General features: G+C 42.1%; 1 protein-coding gene across 1 annotated transcript; it reads right to left on the bottom strand.

Annotated features, from left to right (window-relative positions):
* Positions 1-3,025: 3,025 nt before the first annotated feature.
* On the bottom strand, positions 3,026-14,093 carry LOC137168604 (myosin heavy chain, fast skeletal muscle-like). Its single transcript, XM_067571295.1, has 40 exons — positions 13,952-14,093; positions 13,646-13,868; positions 13,253-13,396; positions 13,006-13,162; positions 12,868-12,895; positions 12,676-12,787; positions 12,496-12,588; positions 12,352-12,415; positions 12,144-12,242; positions 11,950-12,053; positions 11,720-11,858; positions 11,507-11,625; positions 11,245-11,394; positions 10,993-11,163; positions 10,604-10,910; positions 10,324-10,403; positions 10,148-10,235; positions 9,941-10,058; positions 9,710-9,833; positions 9,475-9,611; positions 9,107-9,362; positions 8,634-8,876; positions 8,344-8,520; positions 8,075-8,224; positions 7,872-7,958; positions 7,380-7,769; positions 7,092-7,218; positions 6,890-7,008; positions 6,055-6,251; positions 5,746-5,929; positions 5,493-5,658; positions 5,190-5,314; positions 4,758-5,066; positions 4,474-4,677; positions 4,239-4,364; positions 3,981-4,151; positions 3,750-3,854; positions 3,560-3,655; positions 3,304-3,435; positions 3,026-3,147 (listed from the first exon to the last, which is right to left on the bottom strand). The coding sequence occupies exons 2-40, from the start codon at positions 13,847-13,849 to the stop codon at positions 3,130-3,132; spliced, it is 5,820 nt and encodes a 1,939-aa protein (XP_067427396.1). The 5' UTR covers positions 13,850-13,868; positions 13,952-14,093; the 3' UTR covers positions 3,026-3,129.
* Positions 14,094-14,459: the final 366 nt, after the last annotated feature.

Genomic DNA, 14,459 nt, shown 5'->3' with positions numbered 1-14,459 from the left:
AATGAGTTGCAGGTGAGGAGTGAGCGTTGTAGGACAGGTAGCTGTAGGACTGATGAGAAATGGGAACAGGTGTGTTGATGGGAAAAAGAGGGAAAGTCTCAGGGCATCTGGTGGACAGTTTGAGGATGGCGGGTCTGGGGAGTTGGAGGACAGAACATGGCCTGGGAGAAGTAAACAGGGACTGGAGACAGAGACAGAGAGTAATGCAGAGGGCTGGGAATGAGAGCGTGTGGCTGCACGGAGGGACTTAGGAGCAGATTGTAACAGATCCGAATTAAAATGAATAAATAATTAAATAAATTGGACTCAATGGTTAATGCTCTCCTCCAATTACACACATGCTATCACCTACTGAAATGTACATGTATGTAGCCGGTCACTCAGGATGTGCCTACCGATTACATGTGTCTCACACAGTATATAAGGCAGTGATTCACTGCCACTCTTATTCTTCCCACTTCAGGTTTGTCCAGTGCCCTGCCATCACCACTGCGACCACTGCGGCCACTGCGGCCACTGCCTCTAGTCTGTGTCAACAACATCACTGAACTTCGGAAATCCACCTCCAACTTCAGTTCACTAATGTAGGACACTACATGTCTGCTTAGTGTTAACACTGTCTCCCATTGTTCCTGCCGCTATCCTTCATGGAACCGGCATACTAGGTTTATCTCTCGGGTTAACCACCAGTGGCATTATCTCCTCCTTAATAAGGAGTAATTGTCATACGGCAGAAGTATTGGTTTTATTTGATTTTTTATATTTGATTTTTTTTTGTTTGCTGTGCTTTTATTATGCATGATTTTAGATTGTATTTAGAATTGTTATTATTGTGCTTGCTTTTATGTTTGTTTGCATGCTTTTAGTTTGAAATCTGCCATGTTGTGTTGAGAGTGTTTACTCCCTGCCACTGATTGCTAAACCCCTACACCTGTTTGAGCCCTTGCATTTGATAGACTTTGAAATTACCCAATGGGAAAGGAGACTGCAGCCTAACAAGCCAATGACGCATCAGGAGGAGGGACTAAAACAGTTGGGACACAAATAAAGCCCAGGGAAAAACAACATGGCGCAGCGCAGGAAAAAAGAGAAAACGGACAAAGGAATCAGGGGTGGAGGAACAGAAGAACACGAGTCTGGAGGGAGGACGACAGCAGATGAGGAGCAGTAGTTAGCCCTGCCTGCAGTCGAGGTATGATCCAGGTGTGGGCAGCTTGGCTATGGAGCCTCCCTCTCTCCCTTTGCATACCTAGGGGTGGAATCACGGGGGAAGGGGGAGACAGGGAGAAGGGCCGCAAGCTGCCTCACCATGACAACCCGAGACTGCAGGTGGGGTGATGCTTCCCAGCCCTCCATCCGTTCCCCTCCAGACAGCCAGAGGATGTGCCAGAGAGAGCCGGAGAAGAGCCAGAGCAGAGACAGAGCAGAGCCGACATCACACAGCGTACTATGGCGCAACACACAAGGGGCAGAGTACAAACTCTGCCCAAAAGTGTGAGTACAAGGAAAGGAGTACGCTTGGTCTTAGTGCAGGGCAAGTGTTGTGAGGGCAAATTACTGCTGATTGCATCTTGTGTCTTTAGTGAGCAGCAGTGGCTGCGGCCCGTGTGGGGTGGCGGTGGCTTCGAAAAGACAGACTGGACTGCTGACGAACCTCGAACTTCAGGCGGTGCTCCTCGTTCTCCAGCACTTCCTGACTCTGGTGTGCTATGGAGAGGGGGTGGCTCGTAAAGGCCTATCCAAGAAGTGCCTAGCTAGTTGGCTTTGTGAGTGCATCTCCAAAGCCTACTGGCAGGCAGATGAGGACCCCCCCCCCACCATGGCCGAGTGCATTGCACATGTGGTGTAGCAGCGTCAATGGCCTTATTCAGTGGGGTGAGTTTCAAGGACATGCATGGCAGTGTCCTGGTCTTTGATAGCATCTTCAAGGTCCATGCTCGTAGGGGCGACTCAGGACTTGTGAAAAGGGTGGTGTGAGTGTCAGCTGTGGTACACCTGATCCATGATGACTCAGGGAATGAGGTGTGCAGGGTGTCTGTTGTATGGTTTTTGATCTCTGCCATGGTCCACCCAGTTTTATGTTCATGTTAACTGGGCTGGGTTGGGCCCCCTACTGCTCTGCTGAAGAAGCTCAGATTATAAAGTGGTAGAAGGGCTGCGGCAACTAACCTATAGCCACTTGAGCTCATTGAGGCTGTCTGATGACATGTGGCAGCAGGGCGAACATTCATCAGGCTCCACATACTGTACCCATAAAGTCGAGTAGAGGACGGATATAGAAAGGAGGTTATGACATTGTAACCATACTTCCATAAGCACAGGCGGAGCCCTCTACCTATGGACACTGCCGTTCCTACGCCATTCACTGAAGTGGTTTCTGGATGAGAGCAGCAGCGGAGTGCTGCTTATATACTGTGCGAGACACATGTAATCAGTATGTGCGTCCTGATTGGCTACATACATGCAAATTTCAGTGGGTGACTGTGGAGGAAAGTATTACCCATAGAGTCCAGTAGAGGGCTCCGCCTGTGCTTATAGATCTAGGGTTACAGTATTGTAACCTTTGTTATATAGAATGGTGAACATATTTTTGTTAATGGTATCGTGAAAAGTGTAGCGAAGTTCATTTTCCATCGGTTTGGATAATTGCCATGGTAATAGGAATTAATTGTGGCTCTGAAGGTTATATTTTGCCAATGATGATGTATTTATGTTTAAGTTATGCTTTATGCCTCTGTAAATTGTGAAGGTGTCTTTTAAGCTCGGAGCTGATGCTGCTATCACTCTTCCAAAAACTGATGCTAAGCAGAAGTTTCATTTTACCGGACATTACCATGTGGGTATGAATCATGATTATTTCTAGGAAAGGGAAACGTTAATGTTGAGCTGAAAGACTTCCCCATCCAGACAACTAGATAAGTAGTGTACTGCCACAACTTAAACTGATGCAGCTACTGTGTTGAACACTGTATGCTCACTTAAAGAGAAACCAGAGAGTAAATAATACAGAGTTAACATTATTAAATTATGAGGAAAAAAAGTTTATTGAATGAATACATTGTAAGAAGATAATTCAACAGCTAGTCCATATTTCATGAACTCTGTTGAAAGGCGCCAAAAGGATGTCTCTTATTCAGCAGCATCATGCTAGAAAGAAAACAAGAAAAAAAGATTCACAATGTATTCTTACAATAAAAAATAAATTAAAAATGGTATAAAATGTTTAGCTTATAAATAGACTTAAATAACCCCATTAAATTAAGATGCCCACAGAATAATTTTTATGAAATATCACTTGGTTACCTTTCCATGATCACGGCTCTTGGCTCTCAGCTTGTTGACCTGGGACTCAGCAATGTCAGCGCGCTCCTGAGCTTCCTCCAGCTCATGCTGGACCTTCCTGAACCTAGACAAGTGAGTGTTGGCCTGCTCCTCCTGTTATGAGTTTGGAGTTGAAGTATGTTGTACTTTTTAATATTACATCATATTAGTATGCTTTCTTTCTGTTATTGATTTGTGCTACATTCCTATATGAAAAATTACAAAAAATTTGACTCACAGCCTCCTCAGCCTGTCTCTTGTAAGCCTTCACTTTGAGCTGCAGCTTATCCACCAGATCCTGAAGTCTATGCACATTCTTCTTGTCTTCCTCAGTCTATACAAAAAAAGGAGTGTTATGGATGGAGTACAAAAATAAAATTATGAAATTAGAAAAAATCTGAATAGCTTTGAGTTAAATGAGAAATTACCTGGTAAGTCAACTCCTTCACTCGCCGCTCATATTTGCGGACTCCCTTAACAGCATCAGCTCCACGTCTCTGCTCGGCATCAACTTCGGTTTCCAGTTCACGGACCTGTAATGTGATGTTATACAGTTTGTGAAAACCTTGTTAAGGGATTTTAGTAGTGAGAAAGATTTAATTTGTTCCATACATTGAAAGTGTGATTAACATCCTAAAGCGAATATATTGTGAGCATACCCTTGACTCCAGTTTCTGGAGCTGCTTCTTGCCACCCTTCATGGCAAGGTTCTCAGCCTCATCCAGACGGTGCTGCAGGTCCTTGACTGTGACCTCCAGGTTCTTCTTCATCCTCTCCAGGTGAGCACTGGTGTCCTGCTCCTTCTTCAGCTCCTCAGCCATCATGGCAGCCTGAAATGATATGCATCAAGCATGAACAAGTATTCAGTGAGAAGAATTTGAATTTTATAAAAGGAAGACTCATAAACATGAACTCACATCAGTGATAGCCTTTTTGGCTTTCTCCTCAGCATTTCTTGCTTCCTGAACAGTGTCGTCCACTTCACTCTGAACCTGCACAAGGTCAGACTCCAGCTTCTTCTTGGTGTTCAGAAGACTGGTGTTCTGGATATTAAAAAAGTCACATTTAATTTGATATTTGTTATGTATAACAAAGCTTATATGTATACTTATTCTGTATAAAGTATCTTCTTGTGAATTATTTAACATATACCTGAGAGTGAAGCAATCCAACACGCTCACTAGCATCAACCAACTCTTGCTCAGCCACTTTGCGTCCTCTCTCTGTCTGCTCCAGAGCAGCTCTCAGCTCCTCAATCTCAGCCACCATCAGACCATTTCTGCGATCCACCATGGCAGCCTGCTCCTTCATGTCTTCCTGTCCTCTGACAGCATCATCAAGGTGCAGTTGGGCATCCTGACAACATGTGGAGGAAAAAAGAGTTAACTTTCTTTGCTCTTCAACATTTATTTATGCATTGATTATACAAAGCTCACCTTGAGCTGTCCCTGGACATTCCTCAGTTGTTTCTGGGACTCAGCAGCCTGCCTGTTGGCATGGCTCAGCTGAATCTCCATCTCATTCAGGTCTCCCTCCATCTTCTTCTTTACTCTCAGGGCATCATTCCTGCTCCTGACCTCAGAATCGAGAGTGCTCTGCATGGAGTCAATCACCCTCTGGCTGTTTCTCTTGATCTGCTCCATCTCCTCGTCCTTTTCTGCAAGCTTCCTGTCAACCTCACCTTTGATCTGGTTAAGCTCAAGCTGAACACGGAGAATCTTGGCTTCCTCATGCTCCAGTGTGCCCTAAAGGAAAAAATTGAACGTGTACGTAAAGGTTACCAGTCTTTCTTAGAAAAATTAAAGTGAAAATCAAATGAATACTTGCCATTACATAAATGCTTTTGTATTTGTAATTTAGACTTTTACCTCTGCTTCCTCCAGTGCTGACTGAATTTCAATCTTCTCAGTCTCCACAGTCTTCTTGGCTTTCTCCAGCTCATGGATGCTCTTTCCGGTCTCACCAATCTGTTCAGTCAGGTCTGAGATCTCCTCTGTAGAACACCAAGAGCCCAAATGTAGTTTAGAGAAACTTGGAAAATGCTACATACATTATATCGAGAAAATTAGGTTCTAACACCACAAAACCTCATGGCCCACACCTAGAGAAGTCAAGGAAGGACCCTTACAATCACTATAATAATTACATTAAATATTGTGGGATTGACATACGCTGCAGGTTCTTGTTCTCTCTCTTCATGGTCTCCAGCTGATCCAGAGCCTCCTCGTAAGAGTTCTTCATCTTGAACAGTTCAGTGCTGAGAGAGCGAGCCTCCTTCTGGGCTCCTTCCAGCTCTGCCTGGCCCTCCTCATATTTCTGTTTCCATTCTGCAAGGACCTAGAATGATATAGATGAATAACAATGATTAATTACTAAGAATAATTGTGTTTCACTCGTATCAGTGTGGTTTTGATTTCCTGTTACCTTATCAAAGTTCCTCTGCTTCTTGTCAAGGTTGGCAGCCAGACCATTAGCTCTCTCTACATCAATCATGAGGTCCTCCACCTCACCCTGTAGCCTCTGCTTGGTCTTCTCCAAAGAGGCACACTTTGAGTTCACAGCCTCAATGGACTCCTCAGCATCCTGCAGACGCTGGGCAAGCTTTTTCCTGTAGTGAAGAAGTATTTGTTTACATTCAATTGCATATTGATAGCAAAATATGTGGAATGTTATCTGGAAAAGCAAGCAATTGAATTGAAAACTAATTTAAACTCTGAAAAGGTAGTGACTTACTTGGCCTCCTCCAGCTCCTCAGTGCGCTGGATAGCATCAGTCTCATATTTGGTTCTCCACTGAGCCACTTCGCCGTTAGCCTTGGACATTCCACGCTGCAGCTCAGCTTTAGCCTCTTGCTCCTCCTCAAACTGCTCTCTGAGCAGATCACAGTCATGGCGGGCTGACTGAACAGCATGGGCCAGGGCATTCTTGGCCTGATGAACATGGCAAGATGCATTTTAACTGATCTGTTATGTATACAAATATTATCTAAATTTTGTTTCAGTACATAATTTTTCATGGTGAAACATGTTGATTGAGTAATTTAGTTTTGCATAATTTACTTTTACATCTATCAGATTTGCTATTTAGTGTAGTACAAAGGACTTAGCACCCAGGAATTCAGGTGGAAGGTGCTTGGTGAGGAAGGAGAAACAGGTTTGTTGGTGGAAGGTGCTTAAGTCATTAAAGACAAGACTGAGGAGTAGCAGCAACACTCCATGAAGAGGATTAGATCCAATTCCCACAAATCCCCTGGTCAGTTAAATGGTAATATGGTGATAACATTCCTAAACAGGCAACCCAACATTCACAGCCACTTTGCGCAGTGATTGGCCAGGTATGGTGGTGGAAAATTGAGCGATGTCTGAATTTCTCTCTCAAGCTCTCTCGGATGACATGTTGCAAGAACTTTTTTTCTTTTTTTTTATGCTTAACAGCCAGCAAATCTGGTGGGTTAGTAGTGGGTGAAGAGAAACAGGTGATTGACTACATTTGAAAAGGAGGACTAATTGCATCCCTTGTTAAAAGCTCATAATAGTACATAGTATAGTAACATGTAAACTTGTTATACCTTCACTTCTTCCTCAATGTGTCTCTTCAACTCCTCAATTTGCTGAGTGTAAGCCTGCTTGCCCCTGCTCAGCTGAGAAACAAGAGCGTCTTTCTCTTCAAGCTGGCGGGAAGACTCACCTGAATGATAAAATGTAAATGTGTTATTCATCAAAATGATCATTACTGGTTTCTATTACTACTTTTTATCACAAGTGACTCACCACTCTCTGTCTGCAGTCTTGCCCTCTGTGCACTTAGGTCATTCAGCTGGCGCACATTCTCATCATTTTTGGCCTTCAGCTCACTCAGCTGGTCCTCAAGAGTTCTGCACATTTTTTCCAAGTTGCCCTATCAAGAACACAACATTATGTATTTAAACATATTTACATGAACAAAGAAAATGCTGAGCATTTATCTAAGTTGAAAGCGACTGCCATATTTATCCATTATAGGTCATATTTCTAAGCATAATGAAAGACAGATATTTCAGTTATAAAAAAAAGACTCACTTTGGATTTAGCAACAGCCTCCATGTTGCTGGAGAGGTCATCAATCTCCATCTTGTACTCGCTCTTCTCCTTCTCAAGCTTCTGTTTGACACGCTGGAGGTTGTCAATCTGCTCTCCCAGCTCTGCAACACTGTCGGCTTGCTTCTTGCGGAGAGCTGCTGCGGTAGCTTCATGCTGCAGGGTTGACTCTTCAAGGTCACGGCGCAGCTTCTGGAACTCAGCCTCACGCTTCTTGTTCATCTCAATCTGAGCGGCTGTTGCTCCACCAGCTTCCTCAAGCCTCTCACTGATCTCCTCAAGTTCCCTGGAGAGGTCAGCCCTCTGCTTCTCCACCTTAGCCCGAGCAGCCCGCTCAGCCTCAATTTCTTCTTCCAGCTCCTCAATACGAGCCTAAGTTTGATGATAGTAATATCAAGAAGGCGTGATAACTGGAACATATTGTAACAAGATGTTTTTCAGTCACTGAGTATAGTATTCATGTCAAATACTAACCTGAAGTTCCTTGATCTTCTTCTGAAGCTGAGCACCAAGAGACTGTTCATCCTCAATCTTGCTGAGCAGCTGGCTGGTCTCAAACTCCTTCCTGGAAGAAGAAAAAAACAGTTATTGCTGTTATAGTTTTAGTTTTGACTCGGGATCACAGTGTTACATTACGGCAACAGTTCAATGTAAGGGTTAAAGATGAAAAAGAAAACTTGCTTCTTGATTTTCTCCTCAGATTGCTGCTTGTCATTCTCCAGATCCATTATGGATTCCTGGGCCAGTTTCAGATCTCCCTCAAGCTTCCTCTTGGCTCTCTCAAGGTCCATACGGAGCTTCTTCTCTTGCTCCAGTGATCCCTCAAGCTTTTGAGAAAATATTGTAATGTTGACATAAATAATGTTTTAAATTGTTATCATGGAATGTCAATTCTAACACACAAGCTAACAATACAAACATGTTATGAAAAGTAATGTTTTCTCACATCGTCCACTTGCTGTTCCAGCTTTGTCTTGGACTTGGTCAGAGTGTTGACTTTGTCTTCCTCTGCCTGGAGATCGTCCAGTGTTTGCTGGTGAGCCTCTTGGAGGGCTTTCTTCTCTTTGGTTAACTTGGCAATAGACTCATCTTGAGATGCCATCTCCTCTGTCAGGTTTTTCACCTAAAAGTGTCAGGCAAGGTGCATCATTTCCATCACTTTATATATAAGTTTGAAAGCTAACTTCATTTATTTTCTCATTTTTCATAGATTGGTAGGTTTAAACTTATTCCAACCTTGTTTTCAGTTGCATGTTTCTCCTTCTCCACTTTAGCCAAGGTGAGCTCCAAGTCATCAATATCTTTCTTCAGCTCAGAGCATTCATCCTCCAGCTTCCTCTTCTTGCCAGTCAGCTCAGCATTGATTTCCTCTTCATCTTCCAGTCTCTCAGTTGTCTCTTTGAGTTTGGCCTCGAGTTGGATCTTGCTCTTAATCAGACCTTCACACCTCTCCTCTGCATCTGAGAGGTTCTCAACTTCCTACAGTTTATTATGAACATAGAGTAAGTTAATAAGTTAGCTATTCTCTGAATGTACATAACTAACAATTAGTGTAGTGCGGATGTAACATTTGTCAATCTACATGTTTGGTCAGGCACATAGAAGATAAGATGACCAGAAGAGTATGTGGCATCTTTAAATTTCACCTAGATAACTGAAAATGTTAGTGACAATATTCAATTAGTGTAGTGCGGATGTATCCTACTTACAGAAGCCACTTGCAGTTGCAGGTCATTCTTTTCCTGCAGCAGGGAAACCATCTTCTCCTCCAGCTCCTTCTTCTTGGCCAGGGCAGCAGCCAGGTCTGTTGTCATCTTCTCATAGTTCTCCTTCATCTTCATCAGCTCCTTCTCAGTCTCAGCACTCTTCAGAAGAGGCTTGATCTTGAAGTACAGATTCATCCATGGCCAGTTTTTGACATTCATGAATGAACGGACATTGTACTGAATAGTGAAGATAGCATCTCTGGAAAACGAACATAAATAAAGTGTCATTTTTACTGCAATGTGACTTAACAAAAGCAGCTTTATTTATTTCATTGGACAGAACAGTTCAGTGTACTGTATGACAATCCTACCTCCTCTCCATCATCTTAACAAACTCAGTCCTCATGAGGAATCCTCTGCAGAGAGCCTGAGTCATGGTCACCAGATTAGCCAGTTTCTCATCTCTCATCTCCTCCAGCAGACCCAGCAGACCAGCTTTGAAGAACACCTGTGTGGTTGTTTGAAGGAACTCAGTCATCAGCAAAAATTGATACAAAAGGACATATGTACATGGCATATGTATTGAAATTGTTCATAGAAATTAACCTTAGTGTGCCCAAACTTGTACTGAGTGTGATCCACATCAATGGAGCCTAACAGCTTCTCTGCAGCTTTCTTGTTGTCAATGAACTGTCCCTCAGGGATGACGCTGGCATTCAATACTTTGTATCTACAAGAGAAAATTATGTTGTTACTTACAATGACCCCACATCTTGGCCGGCTGTTTTAACTCAGCTGATATTTAACTTGACTCGTTTATATTAAAAATTACAGTACCTCTGCTTGAAGTCACCGTAGAGGATTCTGCTGGGGAAGCCCTTTCTGCAGATTCTGATGCCTTCCAGCACACCGTTACACCTCAGCTGATGGATGACCAAGAAGTTCTCCATAAGACCTGAAAGTTGGAAATTCATATTGTTTCAAATATTTCTTTTAATCACTATGTCACATTTAGTGTGCAAAGCTGGGCTATGTGCTTCTAACCTGGGGTCTTTGATTCATTAGGAATAAGGCAACGGACAAAATGAGGGTGAGTGCTCCTCAAGTTGGTCATCAGCTTGCCCAAGTTCTCCTGTGGATCAACAACACAAGATAAATGGTCAACAATATTTCAAGATGAGGTTTTTAATTGGTATCCAAAAATATGAAACAATTCATACCCTGAAAAGAGCAGACACAGTCTGGAAGGAACCACCCTTCTTCTTTCCACCCTTTTTGCCGCCACCACCACCAGCAGCCTCTGTTTTCACAAACATAGTAATTAAATAAATAGTAATTAATGGCACTAAATAAATAACTTTGTAGAATCTCTTTTAAGTTTTCTTCTCTATGGAAAGGGTATTTTTTAATTAAGTCAAATGCATGAATATATTACCACAGAGTACTCATCAGCTTTATACTATGCCTGAACCAAGTAACACACAGTTTCTAATTTCTTACCATCACCTCCGCCGTGTTTTGCATACAGGAAGGCCAGAAGTTTGTTTGAGGCCTTCTGATAGAGCTGGACAACTGAGTCATTCAGGGGGTCCTTGTTCTTGTCCAACCAGCCAGTGATATTGTAGTCCACTGTACCAGCATAGTGAACCAGGGAGAAGTGAGCCTCAGGCTTGCCCTTTGCAGGTTTTGGCTTCTCAAAGGCCTTGGTCTTTCCAAGATGCTGATCATGCAGCTTGTTCTTGAAAGTTGTGTCAGAAGCCTTGGGGAACATGCACTCCTCTTCAAGGATGGAGAAGATGCCCATTGGCTGAGGAAAAAAAAAATCATATAATGGAAGAAAACATTTGCACATGAATCAAGAAGCCACTTTGACCTTATTGACTGCTCACCTTCTCAATAAGCTCAATGCAGGCAGCCAAGTCCATACCGAAGTCAATGAACTCCCAGACAATGCCCTCTTTCTTGTACTCCTCTTGCTCCAGGACAAACATGTGGTGGTTGAAGAACTGTTGCAGTTTCTCATTGGTGAAGTTGATGCAGAGTTGCTCCAAGCTGTTGAACTGCAATTACATGAATGTATTAAATTGCATATCAAAATATTGTTGATCTTTGAATTGCTCAGACACTTTCCAGCTACTCACATCAAAGATCTCAAATCCAGCGATATCCAACACTCCAATGAAGAACTGTCTTGGCTGCTTTGTGTCCAGCATCTCATTGATACGGATGACCATCCACAAGAACATTTTCTCATAGATAGACTTGCACAGAGCCATGACAGAATTGTGGACCTAGAAAAAAACATTTTAGAATGAGATTTTGTCAGAATAATATTTTCATGTCAAAATGCAAATATTGCCCTTTTATATATTATTTTCAAACAATACATTTTCTTTATCTTACCTGTGGGACAGTCTGACCTTTGGTCACCATCTCATTTCCGACCTTGACTCTAGGGTAACACAGAGCTTTGAGCATATCAGCTGAATTCAGGCCCAGGAGGTAGGCGATTTTATCAGCCACTGATGGAAAAACAAACCTTTAGCTTTATCTGTGAACTGGTACATGTTTTGAAATGTACATACTAACCGCACAAGATATCATTATCAGAATTACCCTCAGTGCCATCAGGTTCAGCCTGCTCCTCACGCTGCTTTTGCTTGAATTGCATGTTGCCATGATGCATCACAGCACCAGTCAGCTTGTAGATGCCCATCTTCTCCTCAGCATTGAAGCCCAAGATGTCAATAGCAGTCTACATTGTACATGAAGCATAGTTATTGGTATTTGAACCATTTTCCCCAGTTGTCTTAGGCAATATCTATTTAACTGAAATGTTTTCTTACATCTGTTGCAATGAACTCCTCCACGTCATTAATGCTTTTGACAGTGATTTCACCCTGACTGACCATTGGGTAGTCATAGGGGTTGGTGGTGATCAGAAGACCCTCTAGAGGAGCACAGTAACGATACCTATTAGTGTTTAGTGTTGTCTTTGGTATTATTTCAATGACATTTTCAAATTTGCATAGTAACATACCCAGGAGCTCAGGCTTGTGGCCAGTCATCAGCTGATAGAAGATGTGGTAGCTCCTCTCAGCAGACAACTGGAAGGTTACACGGGACTTCTCCAGCAGATCTAAGAAAAACAACAACAAAAAAAAAAAACCATCAGCTTTATTATTACTTTATCAAAGACCAGATTATAGCCCAGATGAGTCTTGAGTCATACCATGGTTGAAACTTACATGTTTCAATATCAGCTGAAGCCAGCTTTCCAGAAGAGCCAAAGTGGATTCTGATGAATTTACCCTAGAGAGCCAGACCATTGAAAACATCAGTTTTTGTAATTTAGCAACAAAATGTCTTGAGATGTTCCCTGGATTACTTACAAAACGAGAGGAGTTGTCATTCCTCACAGTCTTGGCATTACCATAGGACTCCAGCAGAGGGTTGGCTGCAACAATTTGGTCCTCAAGGGAGCCCTGCAAGAGAGGATTTGAGTTACACAAGCTAAACATTCAAATTAACTATCCTCTGACGATCAGTTTTATCTTAAACAACCAATTTACCTGCATCTTGCCAGGTGTTGGCTCAGACTTCTTGGCTCCAATAGCTGCAATTGTTGCAAAGTACTGGATGACACGCTTGGTGTTGACAGTCTTTCCTGCACCGGATTCTCCACTGGGGTATAAGAGACACATGTCAAGAATCTGCTTTATCGTCATTATATGATTTAGCATTACAGTTTCTGTTATACTTACGTAATCAGGATAGACTGGTTCTCACGATCTGAAATGCAAACAAACATTTCACATGAATTCCAGTTTTGTAATTCCTTCAATAAACTCATGTTCAAGTTTAATTCCTACACAATTTAACACTGCTAACTTTGACCTTACCTGTGTGCATGAACTGATAGGCATTATCAGAGATGGAGAAGATGTGAGGTGGTGCCTCAATCCTCTTCTTGCCTCTGTATCCTCCCACAACTACAGAATCATATACTGGAAGCCACTTGTAGGGATTCACCACAACGCAAAACAGCCCAGAGTAGGTCTGTAATAGCACAAATAGAAAATAAACATAGCGTTAACATTTAGATATGCAGATATAAATGCACATCGCATTAGTAAAGTGGAAACTCACGTAGATCATCCAGGATGCAAAACGCTCTTTGAGGTTATACAACACACAGGGCTCGTTGAGGTGGGTCATCATGGCCATGTCCTCAATTTTATCAAACTTTGGAGGGTTCCTGGGAAAGATTTCATCTTCTTTCACAGTGAGTGTCTGAAGAGATATAGTAAAAATACAGTAAAAATGTTTTTACTAAGATTTTTTTTTTTCAAATTTAGAGTTAATCAGATGGATGTCCTTGTTAACCACTGTGTCAGTTTGAATTTAAAACCACTACATGTTTTCCTAAGATATAATTTTAATAAATGTTAATGGAAATAATGGCATCCTCCTACATAGAACAGGGTCTTCAATGGAAATAGATGGGAAAATGTTAAAAAAGTAAAATAATGAATTGCCTACCTTACCACAGTCTGTTTCAACTGTGGCTTTGCCACCCTCTTTCTTCACAAGTTTACCCTTGAGATACATCTCCTCCTTATCAGTCACAAAGAAGGCAGTTTTGGCATCAAAAGGAGCAGTTTGTGCTTCAATCCTCTCCTTCTCTGGCTTCCGGAGGTAGATGGCCGCCGGGCCATAGCACTCCATCTCCGCGTCTGTGCTCATGTTGGCACTTTAGTGGAGACTGAAAAAATGGAGTTAAAATATCAGCATGATGTCGTAATGGTGTTGTATCCATCTGATGTTGGAGATTTTGACATTTTTTACCTCAGCTGGTTCCAGAAAATGATGAGTGGCACAGTATCTGGTGGAGTCAAGATGCTATAAAAAAGATGATTAAACATGAGTACAATAACTTTTTTCAGTTTGGTTTTCTCATTTTAAATCTTCCTGGCAGAATGTCAATTTGAGAGCAGTGGAGCGTGAAGGTGGTAAAACTTCTAAAACAACTAAAATTTAACTGATAAGTGCTAGCTGTATTCAGTTGAATCATGAAAGTTCAATTCTCTCCCACCCCCTTAACTGCCCTCCACACCCAGAGAAATAGTACTGCTCTTAATGATCACTTAGTATACAGTATGTGTTGAGACAGGATGTGTACTGGACGTCAACACAAATGAATTAATTGTGCGATTTCTGGGAAAAAAAAGAAAGAAACTACTTACATGTTTTAAGAGTATTTCAAGTAAATTTTTTTGGAATAATGTCTACTCAAGACTACTTTGATATGACATGAAATTTCACCTGAATATCATCTAAAACAAAGATAACTCTG

This window comes from Thunnus thynnus, chromosome 17 (genome assembly GCF_963924715.1).
Source record: "Thunnus thynnus chromosome 17, fThuThy2.1, whole genome shotgun sequence".
Classification (NCBI taxonomy): Eukaryota; Metazoa; Chordata; class Actinopteri; order Scombriformes; family Scombridae; genus Thunnus; species Thunnus thynnus.
The sequence above is the reverse complement of the archived record's forward strand: the minus strand, read 5'-3'. Positions and strand labels throughout refer to the sequence as shown.